Consider the following 17,445-nt stretch of genomic DNA (forward strand, 5'->3'; position numbering starts at 1 on the left):
AGAGTGGTGGGATATAATTTTTCTGAAACAGATAAATTCTTCACCTTCAAGGGGCACGTTTCCATTCAACAAGTCCTCAGGCAGCTCTTTGGCCAGCCAGTATGCAACAGTTGTGAGCTTCAGAGCTGCAGGAAGGGGGATCCCAGGAGGTGGGCAGGCAATGTCCCCTGGACATCTTACTACACTAGCACCGGCTTAGGCGCTCTACCCTGACCTTTGGCATAACAGTAACTGCAGGGCAACACTGAGGGGCTAGCAAGAGACCGAGCAAAATGCAGCCAAGTTTAAAGCAACCAGCAGGCCCAGGCCCAGCCGACACTCCTGCGCCCTCTGGGTTCTGTTGCTCTCGATAGGGCTTCTGCCACGAAAGGTGCCCCCGTTGAACCCATTTCTCAGCAGCTTCTACAGGCCGCGTTCTGACTGCCATTTCCACCAACTCCCCTCCTCCCCAACTGAACTCAGCAGAACAACTGAGCGTGCAGGAGAAGTCTGAACTAGCTCTCCCCTCCCTCCCAAAGTGGCAAGGAAGTGCATTCACTAGCTGTCACAAGGGGGGGGGGGAGAGTACACATAAAGGGATACACACACACATTAGGGGGTGGTCCTTTGCCAAGAGTGGAGTCTGACCCAGGAAGTGCAGCCAGGACTTGGCTTCCCGAGTCTTGCAGCATCTGAAAATATGCAACAAAGTAAAACAAAAAACACAACGCTGAGCCTTTGGATTTTGGCAGGAGTGGTGGCAAAAGAGGAATGAGGCAAAGTCAGCCCAGGAGATGCCTTCAGCAGGCCAACTGCTGGAGCCAGATGGTAAGACGCCATCCTCTGCAAATCTAAGCGTAGCCTGGCCTGCTCCATTTCACATAGAAGAGCGAGCCTGTGCCATAGCAGGACTGCTTTCACAGACCACCACAAACTCTGCAACGTTCAAGACAGAAACACAAGTCCTGAGCTACAATCCTTGAAACGTAAAGTCCCCCCTTCCCCCCCGCCACTCCAGAGACTGCGGGCTCTCATTAGAAAACATGTAACACAGCAGGCATGGAGCCATACCTCACCCACCCCAACCACAGTGTATTTCCTTGATACAAGAACATCTAAGAGTCCCTGTTCTGTGGGGAAACCATACAGTGGTAGCCAGCCAAGAGTGCCTTCAAAGTGATTTCAGGTTGGGTCATGACAGTCAGCTATGAAAAGTGCAAGAGCTGGACTCCTCTTCAGAGAAGCCAGAGCAAGCCCCACCTCTCAGCTCTGGGCTCAGGAGCCCAAGGGGCAAAGTCCAAAAGACGGGAAATCCCCTGCTTTTCTGAAAAGGATTCTAGACGGTCTGGAAAAGCCCAGTCGCTGACACTTCCAAAGCACAACAGCATACCCCTGAAGACCACTGGGGACGACGTTCAGAACTGCTCCGCTAACAAGTTTCAAGAGTGGTGGAACAGATCCGCAGAATACAGCCCACAGGCAACCAGTTGACCAAACCTCTTAACTTTGTTCAGAATGCTAAGATAAGGCATTTTTTATAAAAAGAAGAGTTAATGTGCATGTTTACATTTTGCTTAAGTAAAAAAGTATTCAATTACCACAAATCATAACCCCACACTGCACATAAACGCATACATACAACCCCCCCCCCTCACAAGGCCCTGTACGAGGTTCTCTCCCCTGCTGAGCTATGTGACAAAAAGAAAACAGGGTTAGGCAAATTGGCCCAGAGCTCCCTTTTCTCCTATAAAAGGAGGCCACACCAAGTCAAGAACACTTTATTAGCATACAATACAAAATAGGGGGGGGGAGGAGGGCAGGTGAGGAGGATACCTCGAAAATCCAACCATCCATTTGTTTTTGCTTGGGAAAAGGTGCTGTTTCGAGATCACCTTCCCACGTACAGATTGCATATCATTAAGAGGAACAGTCAAACTTCCCAAACACGTTTCACAGGCAGGATGTTGTCTCCGCTGCTGGGATCGTGGTTCTCCCATCCGCTGGTCCCCCCCTTGATTTCAGGCGGCTCTGCCCTCCACTAGTAAGCCAAGGCAAGCCCAGGTGGTCGTCCTACATTGCAAAGCACAGGAGAGATCTCTCTGCTCTTCAATTGTGTTCTTGCACCTATTGCACACTTAAAAGAGGGCTTATTTACAAGAATATGAAAACAGTCAAACTAGTTATTTTATTAAAGGAATTTATACAGTCCAGAAACCATCTGCTGTGTCTTCACTTTAAAGCATCTCCTGGTCTCCCCGCCCCCCCCCCCCAAATGAAACACTTGAGAATATCAAGCCAACAAAGACCCAACGGAGCTTTTCAACAGGCACAAAAAGAAGCACACTGATTATTTACAGCATTTTCAAAATGGCCCCACCACTGCCGCCGCCCCCCAACCACGGAACCGTCACCGTGGGCCTCTGAATGCAGTCGCTTGCTCCATACTGGAAGGCAAGACAGCATCGGTTCTGCTTTCCCAATTCAACTATCGCTCTGCAGGCAAAGAAGATGCTGTCTAGAATGCCACAAGCAGGACCGACATGCCCCCCCCCCCGCCCCCCATTTCCCCCGCGATCAGCTAGTCTTTCCCCTTCAATGGCCAAGACACACGTTTACTGGGAGCTGCTATGGAAGATGCACTTTGATCAGTCTGGCAATTCACACACCACACCAAACCTTCCATTCTCAATGGGCATTCAAAGCTGTGCCGGGGGCAGGGGGGTGTGTGCTTCCCACTATACCTCTTGTGTTCTTGGAACAGCCAACCAACAGGCTGTAAGCTTCCTTTCCTCTTAGGCAATTCTGTCCTTCCATGAGAGAGACTAATGCTTTCCTTAAAAAATATGTGTTTATTTTTCCCTTATCAGGTGAAATACAAAAAGTAACAGCAAAGCTAAGGGAAGGAAAAACCCGAGACAGAAAAAGACTTCCTGTCGAACAACCTTTTTTTTTCTTTTTTACACATATGTACATCATCACCATCAGCTGTTGTCAGCAATTTAAAGTAAAAGCACAAAATCTGGAATTAAAAAAGAGACAGGGAGCTTTACCATTAAAATATATTGCCTTTTTACAAAGGAGGTTTCTTGTCAGTCCTTTTCCTGCAAGATGCCCAAAGGGAACACCTCTGATTGCTAGAAGCCATTTCCTATTGCAATGCAATTTTAGGAGAAGCAGCTCTAAGGCAGTTTCAATACCCCTGGATTTCCTCAAGTTACTGAAACTGCCCTCGAAGAGAAAGAGGCAGAAATTAAAATAAAATAAAAAATCACATTTTATGGGGAAGGGGGTAGAGAACCCAAGAACTTTTGTGTTCTGAAGTCTGTCTTAAAAACAGGATGGAAAGGGGCAAAGGTGGCTGGAGGCAGAATCTGCTGCACAGTTGTCCTGTGGAAGGTCCAATGAAACCCACCCACTCGCAGGTCCCAGTGGCTCCCACAGGAGAACGTCCAGCCGCTGGATCATGCCCTCGGGGACCCAGACAGCGCAGTCTGAACATTTCTCTTCCAAAACAAACCCCATCTCTAAAGATGAAATATTAAGAACACGAGCAGGTTGCAAAAACCATGCAGCTTAGGAAAAATACAGGGCTACCACAAACTAGCCCTCGCACCAGCTGTTCTTGCACGGAGAACAGGTGGGGCACTACAGTTCCATGCTTAATGACGACTGGGCAAGGTGAGCTGCAGGCACTCGAAACTTAAACATTCTGCTGCTCCCCTAGACTCCACCCCCCCCCTTCCGATTTTTAATTTGGGCAAAGCTGCAGCGCTCCTGTGCCCTCACCGGACAGCAATCCCAGGCATCCTCAGAAAAGCAAAGCCCACTTGTGGTGGATCTTCCAGTCTGCATTTCTTCTCCCTTCCGCAAATGAGCCCCACTGGGAGTTTCCCCATTTTGTTCCATTTTCTTGTCCTCACCCCTGCAGAACTTTGGGTTGATTTGTCGCTCACTTCAACTGAGGCTGGAACAGAACTCAACTGTTCATCATGGGACACGGGATGCCTCACAGCTTGGGTGCACTGCCAGGGTGCTCCTCCTACATCAGCACAGGATTTTTTTAGCCATGGTGGTCTAATATTGCATCTTCTGGAAGTCTGGGAAAAGCTGAATTAACACACATTCATAAACCCAGGACACCTGAAATTCTCTCAGTATATGAATGGCACATACATCTTCCGTACTAAAAAAAAAATGTCTGCACACACAATCTAAGAGGTATTACTCTTCCAAACACATAAATGGCAGAACACAACATCTTTCCTGTTGCCTAAAGTATTTTTTTTTTAAATCAACTATTAACAAACTCACAATTTTCACACAGAAGTAGTCTATGTCCACAGCTGTGTATAGAGAAGGGGAGAGATGGGAGGGAGGAGGGAGAGAATCTGCCTGGTGCCCTTGCAGTCCTAACCTGTCAGCAGCATAGCTTGCAATGCCAAGAGCAGCAGCGGAGAGCGAGCAGGCTAGCGCCAGAGCTGTGTGGGGGAGTGATGCCACCGGGTCTCACCATTTGGGCCTCAGGGGAGATGCAAACGGACTAAGCCAAGACAGAGGCGCCGGTATGCACGCCCGACCTAAACACACACCTGAATAGGCAATGCTTCTCTCAACCGGCCACACCTCTCCTCGCAGGTGTTTCCATTTTAGAAAGCAAACAGAACCACTGTTGTGCGCTTATCGAACAGACCTCTAGAAAAAGCAGCTGGCATAGCAAGCTTCATCAGGGACCTTGTTTAGCATGATGGCCAAGGACCAACTCCTGCCCATGGATTACCAGCTGTCCCATCAGTCCTTTCTGGGAGGACCAAAGGAAGCATTTTGGCTAGGAGTAACTATGGAAAGGAGGAACAGGCCACGCCACACCCTCCCCTCAAGCCTCAGCCAGGTACAAGCACAGCAACAGCAAAGGGGGGCGAGAAACAGACTCCGCCCTCCCTGAGGCTCCTCCCGAGACTGGCTGGCCAGACGGCCAGCCGACCTGCAGATCATGGGCTGAGGAGCTCAAGTTACTCGAGGCCAAAGCTTCTTTCCCCTCAACAAACCAAAAAAAACCAGGAGAACCTTAAGAACCTAAAAGGGCTGCAAAAAAGGAGAATTAGCAAGCAAAGATGGGCACCCCTTCCTTTTTTCTTCCAGGGGCAGATGGATTCCAGCAGGCACCAAAGAAGTCCAAGGAGAAAAATAAGCACAAGCCACCACAGGAAGGAGATGGAGCAGCTGGGGACAAAAAGGCAGGCTCAGGAAGGGTGACCGTTGCGAGAACAGAAGCCACGGCTCTGCATTCTCAGAATCTGTGCCTTCCTTCACCTGTCTGTGCAAAATTCCTCCCTGGCTCCCACCTCCCTCCCAGGGGAGTTCCAATTTGGAGAACTGGCTACAAAAATCCCAGTGTTGATTAATTATTTGAAGCTACCAAAAGTTTTATTTCAACAACTATTTTAAGATTAGTTCTTAAATTACTCTGCAGCACCCCCTACTTCCATACCTAGATTTCAGACCAACAACTAACTTCCACAATAAACCAACAGAACAATGTGTGTGTGTGTTTGTGTGTGTTGTAGGACAGAACATACCTTAATTCAGAACCAAAAAAGTTGTAGGGCCCTTTAGGGAAAATATGAAATGAAAGTGAAAGTACTACTTCCACTGCTCTCTAGAAAGTTCCGGAACACCTTCATTCAGTACCTGGGAGGGAAGAAAGGGCGTTTTGGTGCAAAGAAGGGAGGGCCCCTCGCAAATGGGGGCCGAGGCCTTTTTAAGTTATTAAAGGGGTCTCTGTTTAAGAAAGACTCCCTAGGTCTAAAGTCTGGCCGCTGGTTCCTAGCCCCCATCCCTCCTCGGTTTGTGGTGTCTCTGTGAGTCAGGACAGAGGATCCAACATTAAGGGTTGGCCCCAGCGGATCTCTTGAAAGGGTGGACAGGCCTACGTTCTCTCGAGCTCGACCAATGGACTGACCCCCATGGTCGCGCTGAGGCTGGGCAGCTTGGTCCCGCGGTGCGCCTGATTGTATGTTAAAATGCTCTTTCATTGTTCCTTGATGAACCGCACCAAGATCCTTGGCAAACGGGCCCCCATGTTCCGCAGCAAGGGGAGGAGCAGGAAATGGAAGGCCAAGATCCCCAGGAGGCGGCGGAGGGGTGGAGAAGGGAACGCTGGGGTGTTCCACGGGGAGAGGAGGGGGGGGCTGAGTAGGAAATGGAACTCCCCCGCGTTCTAAGGAAGGAGGAGGGGGAGGAGGAACAGCACGAGGCATGGTAAGTGGAGATGGTGTTTCTTTTGAGAAAGGGCTACTGTGATCCACTGATGGCATGCGTGGAGGGGGGACCGAGTGATCCCTAGGAAAAAGGCTGCCAAGATCCTTTGGTGGAAGAGACTGAGGCCCTGAAGGAGGTGGCCCCATTTGGTCCCTTGGGAAGGAAGTCCCATGTTCTAGGGGAGGCGGCCCAAGCGGTGGCGGCACGTGACGATCAAAGGAAGTGCTGAAGTTACTGGTTCTGAAGTTGTTGACATTCTCCTGGAACGATGGCACCCGGTCTTTGTACTGCGTCTGAAAGCTGGATGCACCGCTGCCAGTGCCCATGGTGGGCATCTCTGTTGCGCTCGAAGGCCCATTATCGAACCACCCTGCCCTGCTTGCTTCTCGCCCGTGTCCTCGACTCCCCTTCCCGAGAACTCTTATGGACTCTACGGTCTGAATGGGCTCACCAGACATCCCCCTACTGGATGCATTATGGTACCCTAAGGTTTCTATGGGGGCTCCTTTCTCTTCGGTGCTATCAGGCAAATCTAAACACGAGGATGATACCCTGGTCTCGATCCGGTAATGCTCCTCTTGCTGATCTGGCTGCTCCCCTGCCGAAATTCCAGTCTGGCCAAGACTAGCGCCATCACTAGCACCGCCTTTAGGGACCTGACTAAAATGCTTGCTGTCCTCAGAGGGCTTTCGAGATGCATTTTTAAGCATGTTCTTGAACTCGATGGTTGAAGTGGCAGAGATGGAAGACGCGGTGGGTTTGTCCACACTGGACGCAGGAGGTCGACTAGCTGGGGACAAGAGAGCGTTCTGGGGAGAGAAGAGCGACCTGTGTGGAACCAAGTGAGGAGAATCTGGGTACTGTTTCTGGGACACGCCGGAGTGCGGCATCGATTTGGACAAGCTATTGTGATTGGAGTCTGGGCTGAAAAAGGCCTCGTTCTTACTCGAGGCAGGGGAGGCGTCTGAGCCAGAGTCGTTCCCCCGTAAATTGTAACTCCCATACATTCCAGGAGAGGACAATGGGTCACAGCTGTCGCTCTGGTCATGGAGGGATCGCATCGACTGAGGGAAAGAGGATTTCATGCCAAATCCAGAGGGCCTCTGACTGTACCCTGGCAGAACTGGTTGGTACTCTGCAGAATCAGCAAGCTTCCCAGATTTCAAGATAGATTTTGCCGGTTGCTTCTCCAAGTTTACCAGGGCAGAGGGTGGAGGGCCCGAATAATCAAAATCACGGTAATCTTCATCCTCTTGGAAGGAAGTGTCAGGGTAGAACTTCTCTTGAGGGGAGTCCATTAAGGACGAAGGTAATTCCATATTGTCAGAGGGCTGTTTGTACATGCCAGCTGGAGAATCCCGACTCATCCCAAAAGACCTGTACACCGAATTCGACAGGTCCTGGGGATAGCTGTCTTCTCGGCTCTGGAGAGGTGACCTTGTGCTACTCGGGGTAGAAGAGCCCGGGCTTATTATCTTCGAGAGAAGGGACAGCGTGTCCACATTGCTGGATGAGGGTTTGTCCATCATCTCATCCTGAGTAGGCGTTCCGCTCCGCTCGTCACGAACAGGAGTGCCGTCTATGCTGTCCACAGAAGTGCTCGTCGGCCCGCGATTAAAATCTGAGGATGAAGACTGGCTCTCGGGCGGCACGTTGGATCCCAAGCTACTTAAAATTGGAATATTCAGATTCAAGCCACTGAAGCCAGGGTTGCCCTTCAGGAAATTGTGTATCTTCATTTCCAGGCTCGGAGAAGTGGGCTCAGACTCCACTTTAGTCTCCGAAATCTCAGAAGACTGGCTCATTGGGGTCTCCGCTGGGCGAAGGGGTGGTCGGCTGGCCTGGGAGCTGGCAAAGCCCAAGGCGTTGGCAGGAGGCTTAAAACTGGAACTGGAGAGCCCCGCGCTATGCCCAAGGGGAGCCTTGTTGATGGATGTGGAAGAAACCTCAGAGGAGGAAGAATTGGGAGAATAACCAAAACCCTGCGGCATAAAAGGCTGAGCATTGGGAGAAACATTCCTCCCTTTCATGCAAGGGGCTGTGGCGGCGGCAGGGGAGGCGGCCGTGCTCTGAGACGCCATCTCGCCTGGCTGGGCTGTGTTGCCAGCAACACTCTGAAGCAACGAGGACAAGCCTGGGGGGAGAAAGAGAAACATTTCATTGACATAACACATTTATCTCCTACCTTTCCACCAACTAGATTTTAACTACAGAGTAAAAGACAAGCTATTTCGAAGCAGAAATGAACTTAAGGGAACTCAAGTCATGCATGCATTTCATGATTGTTCTTAGATGAGGTGTGTGCGCGCATGTGTGTGTGTCGTCAAGCCGCCACCGACCTCTGGCAACCCTATGAAGCAAAGACCTCCAAAACGTCCTCCCCTTAACAGCCTTGCTCAGATCCTGCAAACGGAAGGACGTGGCTTCCTTTATTGAGTCCAGCCATCTCGTTTTGGGTCTTCCTCTTTTCTTACTTTTCCTAACATGTTCTTAGACTGCTTTGTTCATATTCAGAGGCTGGGATTGGGAACCATATTGCGACTTCATTTGTCTACATAATTCCAGTTCCTCCACATAGTTGGCCCAACTCAAGGGACAACTCGTAAGAAAACACTGAAATATACCACAGATTCAAAGTGTTATTCCCAAATGAATAATTCAGAATTCCTAATACGTTTAAAACAAGTATGACATCTAAACCAGGGACATCGCTTTCAGCCTAACATCCTCTTTCAGCATTGTATTATTTCTAGAAACACACTGGCAGAGAGTAGTGCCCCAAAAAGCATTTTCTGTTCCCAAAACTGCTTGAAGGAAGCCAGTGGGTTCGTTATCATATTTCAAACACTCCATTTCCGAGTGTCGAATGTTTCCAGTATCTTAAAATTAATATTTCTGCAGAAATCAGGAGATGAATTACAAGCAGTCTTTAACATATCCAAGTAAACGACAACATTGACGTAACAAGGAATTGGATAACCCAGGATTTCAGTGATTAATTCCTAATTCTCCTCCTCCTCCTCCTCTGCTTTCCCACTGGGCCAAACACGTATACAAGGAGTTTTGTAATATATCCAGCACACGCCCCTTCCCTTCCAAGCACGGGCTGCAGCACCACATGTGGAGGGCCGTGGATTTTCTCTTCAGGAACGCGAGTCTACAACAAGCCCCTGTGATTTTTTAAATATATGACTGGGGTGTGTGTGTGTGTGGGGGGGAGACGAGTTATTTCTTCCCTTCCCGAAAGATGCGGAGAGTCTTAGGTCTGTAATCCCTTAATGTGCCAAGCTCGGGTGTCTCGGACTTTTGACTCCTCTTCCCCCCAAGGAGGAGGGGAACTCTCCGACGAGATGAGCCTCTGGGGGGCAATGATACTAATGGGCCTGAAGGACGGGACAGGGGCATTTCTGCGGGCCCCTCTGTGCTGGGGGAAGAGCAGTGGGCAGAGACAGGGGATGCAGCTAAATCCAGCTCTGAGCCCACTGCCTCCACAGGCTCATGGTCTGAAAGGCCCCCACGCACTGCCATTTTGTGCTTCCCACCCACATTCCTGGGCGGGGGGGGGACACTCCAGACCTGAATGGGGAGTGGGGGGGCTGCCCTCTCTTAGTGAGGCTTGCCTGCTTTGCCAGGACCCAGGGAAGATATTCAGGAGCTGGTGAGAGCCCACTGCACTCCCCACCCTCCGTAGGCTCCCAGACAGTGAAGGAAGGCAGGCAGAGAAGGCTCCAGCCATGTCAGGCGCCGCCATCACCCCAAGCCGTCCTACGTAGGTTGCTGGAGCGACTGGAAAAACTCCTGGCTGAGGCTGGAGACCCCACAGCTGTGCGTGGGGGAGGGGGAACTGGGAAGGAGGGAGGCTCTACAGCAAAGAAATGGCTGAGGTACTCTTGAACAGGTGCCGCTAACCACCATCCTCTGCAGGCCAGACAGGGCACAAACTGGAAGACTTGGGAGATGCTACAATCCCACTGGGAGATGCCTGCCTCCCGGGAGGAGCTTTTGCCTTCTTAGTTGAGGCTGCCCCACTCTGGAACACCAGGCAATTTTGGCCTCTAGACGGAGTCATAATTTGCTTTTAAACTGTTGGTTTAAACCCTCGATTCCCTTTGTTTAGAGTAACAGGAGAAAGATTTGACACGATGGCTGCCTCTTGGCTCCCGAGGACCAAATCCGCACGAGCTCCAAGTGACTCAAGAACTCTAAACCTAAAGCCCTCAACCGAAAATCCTATACACCCCCCTCACACACATTTACCTTGCAAAGTTGGAGTTGCCTGGGTCTGAGTTTTCGAGAGCACAGACAGAATGCTCTCGGGGGTTATTTCCACTTTGGACAGGATATTTGCCAGTGGGTTTGGGGGTGCAGATGGGGCACCCGCAAGCGGAGCTTTCAAGCCTCCCGCAAGCGTTGATGGACTCGTCGGGGTACCCGGAGAAGGTCTTGAGGCAGGGCTGACTCCTGGGGAAGAAAATATTTTATAGCTCAAATATTCATATAGGTTAGTGGAGAGGCAGAGGACCAACTATACACAGAGTTCACAACTGATTATGAAACAACCTGTCCAAGGGACACAAAGAGACCGAGGATCAGGCCAGAGGGTCTAGACAAGCTATCAGCAGGACCGAGTTAAGAATTCCTCCTCCACAGGCATCCGACAGACACCTATTAGACATTTTTCAAACCGTCATGAATGAAAGGCATTTGATTTAAAAAAAAAGTAGAGGTTTTCCAATTTGTGTGTGTGGCACAGGGACGAAGGAAATGCTCACACAAGCTGAGAGAAAAGTCATTGACGGTCGATGTTCCTCCCTGTGCTGAAGAGATGGAGGCCACATTCTTGCAAGACTCCCCAGGTGAGCTTTAAAAAACCCTGGCTCTTTCCAAGCTAACATGACAGTGTGGCTTGCCCACATGCTCAGAGCTTAAAAAGCCACTGAAGTGTGTTTTTAAGAAACACCCAGAGAGTGGCAGCTTCTGTAGGCAGAGGGCATCTGCTGCAATTGTGCTGAAGTGCAGAAAACCCCAAGAAGGTGAACAGGGCACAACAATCCGACTTCCCGAGGATCTGAGTTCTCTCTTCTGCTACACACCAAGCTGGGGAGGGGCCAGGCTTGGGGGCTGAGCCTCTGCTTGACAGGCAGAAGGTCCCAGGTTCAGCCCCTAGCATCTCCCGTGAGAAAAACCAAGCAGTCGCAGGAGATGGGAAAGACCTCGGCCTGCAACCCCGGAGAGCTGCTGCCAGTCTGGGTGGACAAGACTGACCTTGATGGACCGATTCAGTGCAAGGCAGCTGCAAAGCATCCGGGCAGCACCTTCTGATTCCCCTTGCCCCTCTTACCACAAGCAAGGTGAGAACAACGTATGTAAAATAGTGAACAGCCACAGAACACACCACGCACACCACGCTGCTGGTGGTGCCAAGTTCCAGTGGTGGCAACTGGCCAGACCACAAGAATCCTAGGGTTGGAGGGGACCTCCAGGGTCATCTAGCCCAACCCCCCGCACAATGCAGGAAATGCACAACTGCCTCCCCTCCCCACACCCCTTAGTGCACCCTGCTCCATGCCCAGAAGATGACAAAACACCATCAGGATCCCTAGCCAAACTGGCCTGGGGGAAATTGCCACCTGACACCAAGGTGCCAACTGGCATTACCCTGGGCACGTAAGAAGGGTCCGCAAGAACTAAGCAGTGAAGAGGCTCTTTCTAGGCCAGAGGAGCGGGAAAGAACTACAACCGACAGCACAGATGTGCAGGGTCCAACCTTCGAGCAGCTCTGCTGCAGGCAAGAGCAGTGCCACTCAGCACACAGCCCAGCAGTCAGCCTCCAGCAAGACCCCCCGGCTCCTCTGGCGGAAGCCCCGCCCTCACCTGTGTTCTTCATCACAGAAGTCAAACTGCTCAGAATGGAGCTGATCTTTGCCAGGTCCACATTGGCCAGATTGGGCAACGCAAGTGCCGGCGATGGAGGAAGAGGCGTGGGGTTGGCTGGCTTCGGTGTCGGAGGAGTCACGGGGGCTGGAGCCACAGCTGTTGCTCCTGCAGCTGCTGCCGCCGCCGCCGCCCCTCCAGCCGCCGGTGCTGAAGCTGAAGGAGGCACTTTCGGGACGCTGTCTGCCACCTTGGGAGCAGCCGGGGCAGGAACGGCTGGTTTCTCCTTCCTCTCTTCCACTAGTGCAGGGGAGAGAAAGTACAACGTTCAGTTGACATAAGGGTGCTCCTTCCGGTCATCTCATATGGGCAGCTGCTGGGAGGGGCCACAGAGCTACAGGGCCGTGGGCCCTCTTGGGGACAAGGGAGTTGCACGTTTCTCTCCAAAGGGCATCTAGGCTTTGTCTGGTTCGTAGGGAGGGGAGGGGGCAGCTCTCAGAAGAAAACTTTGCCTGGGGGCTCCACGTGGGTCTCGGCAGTCCTGGCTTCAGAACATCGACATAAGGGGGCTGCGTTCAGACACCTGAAGCCACACAGGATGGCCTCTGTTCATTCACCTGACTCAGTCATGGTTATAGATCAGCTGAAAACGAGAAAGCAGCAAGCCTGCAAACCTCAGTTGCATGAACTAGGGTTAAATGACTACTGCTGAGCCAAACAAACCAGGGTTAAAGCACCCCCCGCCCAACGGCCCCTCTCCTCTCGTATTCCTTTATGCATATCTTCCAGGGGCAGGGCAAGGCAAAACTCAAGGAGGCAAACTGCAACCAGAGTTTTGAACCTGGGAGGGTGACTGGATGGAAGCTGTGTTAAGTGCTGTGTCTGCAACCAGTCTTATTCAGGAAGGAAGTAATCAGATTCTTGGCTGTTCATACCTTTATGTAAGTGGAGAATGAGCTCCACTCTGCTCTAACCCCCTTCAGGTTATTCCAATTCCCTTTATATACTGAAAACTTTTCCTCAAATGAATTAAGGAAACCCACACAACCAGGTTCTCAAGCTTTTGGAGTGAGGCCATGCTTCCTACGCCAGGATTTTCCTTTGGGACCTTCATGAACTGAGAAGAAGTCTTTGTCATTCTAGACAGGTAAAAGCCACTCTCTCCATGGTGCACAGAAACAGCCGGGCGGAGAAAGGTGGGTGGACGTAGCTCTCCAAGGACAGAGGGGCGTTCACGTCCATATACTCAGATAAAGGGTCTGCGAAGGGCCTCCCAGCAGCACATGCAAAGACGGCCTGAGAGCTGGGCAGGTGGATGTCTTCTGCTACTCACGAGCCAAATGAGAAAACGAGCGACAGAACTCCCACTTCAAAACTGTTTCCCCGCATCCCCCTGCAGAATCCAAGGCACTCTAGAGAACCAGCCGGTTTGCACAGGGAGTGGCCCAGGCTCTAAGGCAGGGGGAGCTTGGCTTTATGCCAGCCCCCCACTCCCCCCCCCCGTGAAAAGTCACCATTTTGCTGAATGAGGGAACTGGCCAACCAGGGCCTTCGGGAGGTCGCGCCAAAAGACGGATCTGACCAGCACCGAGCGTCGCCTCTTCTGGCAAACATACCTATGATCTTTGGGGCCTCTTCTTCCACATCAGACAGCTCCATGTCCTCAACGTCCCGGTTGTCGGTCGCAGGCTCCGGAGAAGGCGACTTCTTCCTCTCTGCCTCAGGCAATGGGGAGTTCTCCTCTTCCCCCATCCCTTGGAAGGGAGACTCCGAGCCTGTTGGGGACGGGGCGTCCATGCTCGGCGATGGAACAGGAGACTCTTCGGGGTCGGGCAGGGTTGCCTTCAACTGATCCAGCTTCTTCTTGAGGTTGTTCACTCGGTTGGCAAATGTTTTATAAGCCTAATTGGGGAGGGGGGTGGGGGTGGAAGAGAGAAAGGAAGGAGGGTTACCCTCAAGAAGAAAGTGAACTTGGGGTCCCTCTCCTTTCAGATTTCCGTGTGCACATATGCGCACTCTACACAAAGCCAGCCCTCCTTAACATTTCCACATGCCTTCTCCTGCCCTCCTCCCAGCAATGCAGCTTCCTTCTTGGGCTTTCTGAATTTGTGGTTGGTGTGTGTGTGTGTGGGGGGGGGGGGACGACACCGGAAGTACTACGACTTGAGAGAAATGAAACCGGCTCGCAACCTTGGGCCTAAATTTGATACCGGGCCACAGTACCCGGTATTACCCTTGATGAATCTTAAGAAAAGGAGAGTAGGACCGGAGGGCTGTCAATTCACTCACCCATCTACTGGACGTAAAGGCTACTAGAAAAGAGACTTTCAAATATAAGCATTTCAGGGTACAACCAGCCAGTGGCTCAAAAGGTGGCAGCATAACTCAGGCTAGTACTGATTGCAGGGACCCCTGTGGTACTATTTCTTTGACTGGTGGGAACAGGATCTGTAGGCCTCCAAGAAACGACTTCGAAATGTGATGTGAAAATACCGTTTTGCCATTGATTCTAGGATGAAATGCTGATATGGCCGCTAAATAAACCTTAACTGATAAATTGGAAAGGCGTTCATCCTTGAGAAAACAGGGTTAACATACCTGTAACTTATGTTCATCGAGTTCTTCTGTGCTGACACACATGGGGACTGCGCAGGCGCAGGCCAGCCGCCGGAGAATTTTCTAGAGCTTCCATGGCTCCGAAGGGGCCGTTTGTCGCGCGCCTCAGCGACCGTTTTCCCGCCCAAACGGTCACGTGATCCTCCAGCGACCAACGGCCCCTTCCCTCAGTTCTCCCTTGCCGCCGCTTGACCAACACACTTCAGCCATAACACCTTAAAAACACCAATATCCGTTACAGCCATCACAGTATTGTGCATTGGAGTTCACAGCGGGGTAGGAGGGAGGGTTGTGTGTCAGCACAGAAGAACTCGATGAACATAAGTTACAGGTATGTTAACCCTGTTTTCATCTTCGTTCTTCTGTGCCTCCACACATGGGAGTGTACCAAGCTTCACACAATAAGGAAGGCGGGGGTGAAGTCCAACACAATTTTATTGAACAAACAAGAACAACAATAAATAGATATGCATATATACATCTATGTAAAAAAAACTGTGTAAGGACACATAAATACTCAATATTTACATATATACACACCCCCAGGTACATATATACACACTTTCACTCAAGGGTACCCAGCAGGTATGCCAAGAAAGTCATTCCAAAACTCCCTCAGGAAAAAAGGGAGTGTAAGACAGCCTTGGCCACAGATACATCCTGCTCCGCATTGACATCAACGGCGTAATGCCTGACAAAGGTGTCTGCAGAGGACCATGTGGCTGCTTTACAAATGTTAACCAGGGGCACCCCCCTGAGGAGTGCCGAAGAGGATGCTTGGGACCGCGTGGAGTGGGCTCTGACATGAAGCGGGCAAGCCACCCCTGCCAGGGAATAGGCCTTGCTAATGGCCGTCACAATCCACCTAGACAGGGTCTGTGAGGAAGCCCTGTTACCCCTGTCCTTGGCCCCAAAACATACAAACAGGTGAGGACAGGTGCGGAATTCCTTTGTCCTATCCAGGTAATAGGCTAGGGCCCTCTTCAAGTCTAGGGAATGAAGGGCCTTTTCCCCCTTAGAGGAAGGTTGAGGAAAAAATGCAGGCAGTGAGATCTCCTGCGAGAGGTGGAAGGCGGACACCACCTTGGGCAGAAACCCGAGGCAGGGACGCAGGACCACCTTGTTGGGATGAAACACAAGAAAGGGAGGGTCAGACCGCAGTGCAGACAGCTCACTGACCCTTCTGGCCGATGTGACGGCCACCAAGAATGCTACCTTGTAGGATAGCATATCTAAGGGGCATGTAGCCATAGGCTCAAACGGAGGCAACATGAGACGTGAGAGCACCAAGGACAGCGACCACTGAGGCACTGGAGCCGACACAGGTGGGTAAAGATTGTACATGCCCTTAAGGAACTGGCGGGATTGCTGATGGGAAAACACTGTAGCACCCTCAACTCGGGCGTGAGCAGCTGATATCGCTGCCAGGTGGACCTTGAGGGAGGAAACCTTCAAGCCCAGGCCACGCAAGTGGCACAAATACTCGAACACAACCCCCAAGGGACTGCTCTCGGGCACCACTCCCTTGGCAAGTGCCCAAAGCTCAAACCTGCGCCACTTGGCCGCATAAGCGCGCCTAGTGGAAGGCCGACGGGCATTCAGGAGGACCCTCTGTACCTCGTCAGAAAAGCCTATAGTGGAGGAACGATCCGCCAAGCCGTTAGGTGCAGCTTCCTGGGATCGTGGTGGACTAGGCTCCCGTTTAGGAGAAGGTCTTGCCGAGAGGGCAGACTCACATATGTCCGTTGGGACATCCGCAGGAGCTTCGGGAACCAAACCTGCCGGGGCCAGAAGGGGGCCACCAGGATGCAGTCCGTCCCGTCCTCCTCTATCTTGCACAGGACCCTGGGAATCAAGGGGAATGGAGGAAACATGTAGTGCAAGCCCTGCGTCCACGTAAACTGGAAGGCATCCCCAATAGAGAGGGGGTCGCTCCCTGCCCTGGAACAGAACGTGTGGGCCTTGGTGGTCGCCGCAGGGGCGAACACGTCTATCACCGGATGACCCCACATCTGGAAGATCGGCCCAACGCACTCTACGTTCAGTTCCCACTCGTGGTCCAGCAAAGGGACCCTGCTGAGGGCATCTGCCCGGGCATTGTCTGACCCAGCCACGTGTATAGCACGGAGCGACACGCCGTTCTTGATAGCCCACTGCCAAGTGAGCGTGGCTTCCCGGCACAGGGCCATGGACACTGTGCCCCCCTGCTGATTCACGTAGTACATGGCAGTCGTGTTGTCTGTCTGCACCAAGACCTGACGATTTCTCAGCAGTGCTGTAAGAGACACAAGTGCAAAACGAATGGCCCTTAGTTCAAGCACATTAATATGGAGGGTCTTTTCCCTTTCAGACCAAACATCTTGCACAGACACATCACCACAGTAAGCCCCCCATCCCAACAGAGAGGCATCAGTGGTAACCGTGATGTCATGGTGCCGATACCCAAATAGGGTCCCTTTAAACAAATTGTCATCAGACATCCACCAGTCCAAGGAGGAGAGTATGACCCTTGGGATAGAGAATTTAAGGGACGGAGGGTGCAGCAGAGCATCGTACCTCCGCACAAACCAGTTCTGGAGAGGGCGCATACGCAGCCTAGCAAAAGGCACCACAGAGGTGGCTGCTGCCATATGCCCTAGTAAGCACTGGATAGTGCGCACAGACTGGAATCGGTTCCTTTTAAACATGGACACCAGACCCCTTAGGGACCGAGCCCTC

General features: G+C 51.7%; 1 protein-coding gene across 2 annotated transcripts in view; it reads right to left on the reverse strand.

The window, feature by feature from the left end:
- Positions 1 to 1,741: 1,741 nt before the first annotated feature.
- Positions 1,742 to 17,445, reverse strand: part of RPRD2 (regulation of nuclear pre-mRNA domain containing 2) — an 81,595-nt gene continuing 65,891 nt past the window's right edge. For both annotated transcript variants that reach the window (XM_054998713.1, XM_054998703.1), the window contains 4 exons: positions 13,728 to 14,013; positions 12,112 to 12,411; positions 10,495 to 10,698; positions 1,742 to 8,371 (listed from right to left, as the gene is read on the reverse strand). In XM_054998713.1, the coding sequence (XP_054854688.1) occupies positions 5,661 to 8,371; positions 10,495 to 10,698; positions 12,112 to 12,411; positions 13,728 to 14,013 (3,501 nt within the window). In that variant the 3' untranslated portion in view covers positions 1,742 to 5,660. The remainder of the gene's footprint in view (positions 8,372 to 10,494; positions 10,699 to 12,111; positions 12,412 to 13,727; positions 14,014 to 17,445) is intronic.

The sequence above is a fragment of the Eublepharis macularius genome, chromosome 1 (genome assembly GCF_028583425.1).
Source record: "Eublepharis macularius isolate TG4126 chromosome 1, MPM_Emac_v1.0, whole genome shotgun sequence".
In the NCBI taxonomy this organism is placed as follows: domain Eukaryota; kingdom Metazoa; phylum Chordata; class Lepidosauria; order Squamata; family Eublepharidae; genus Eublepharis; species Eublepharis macularius.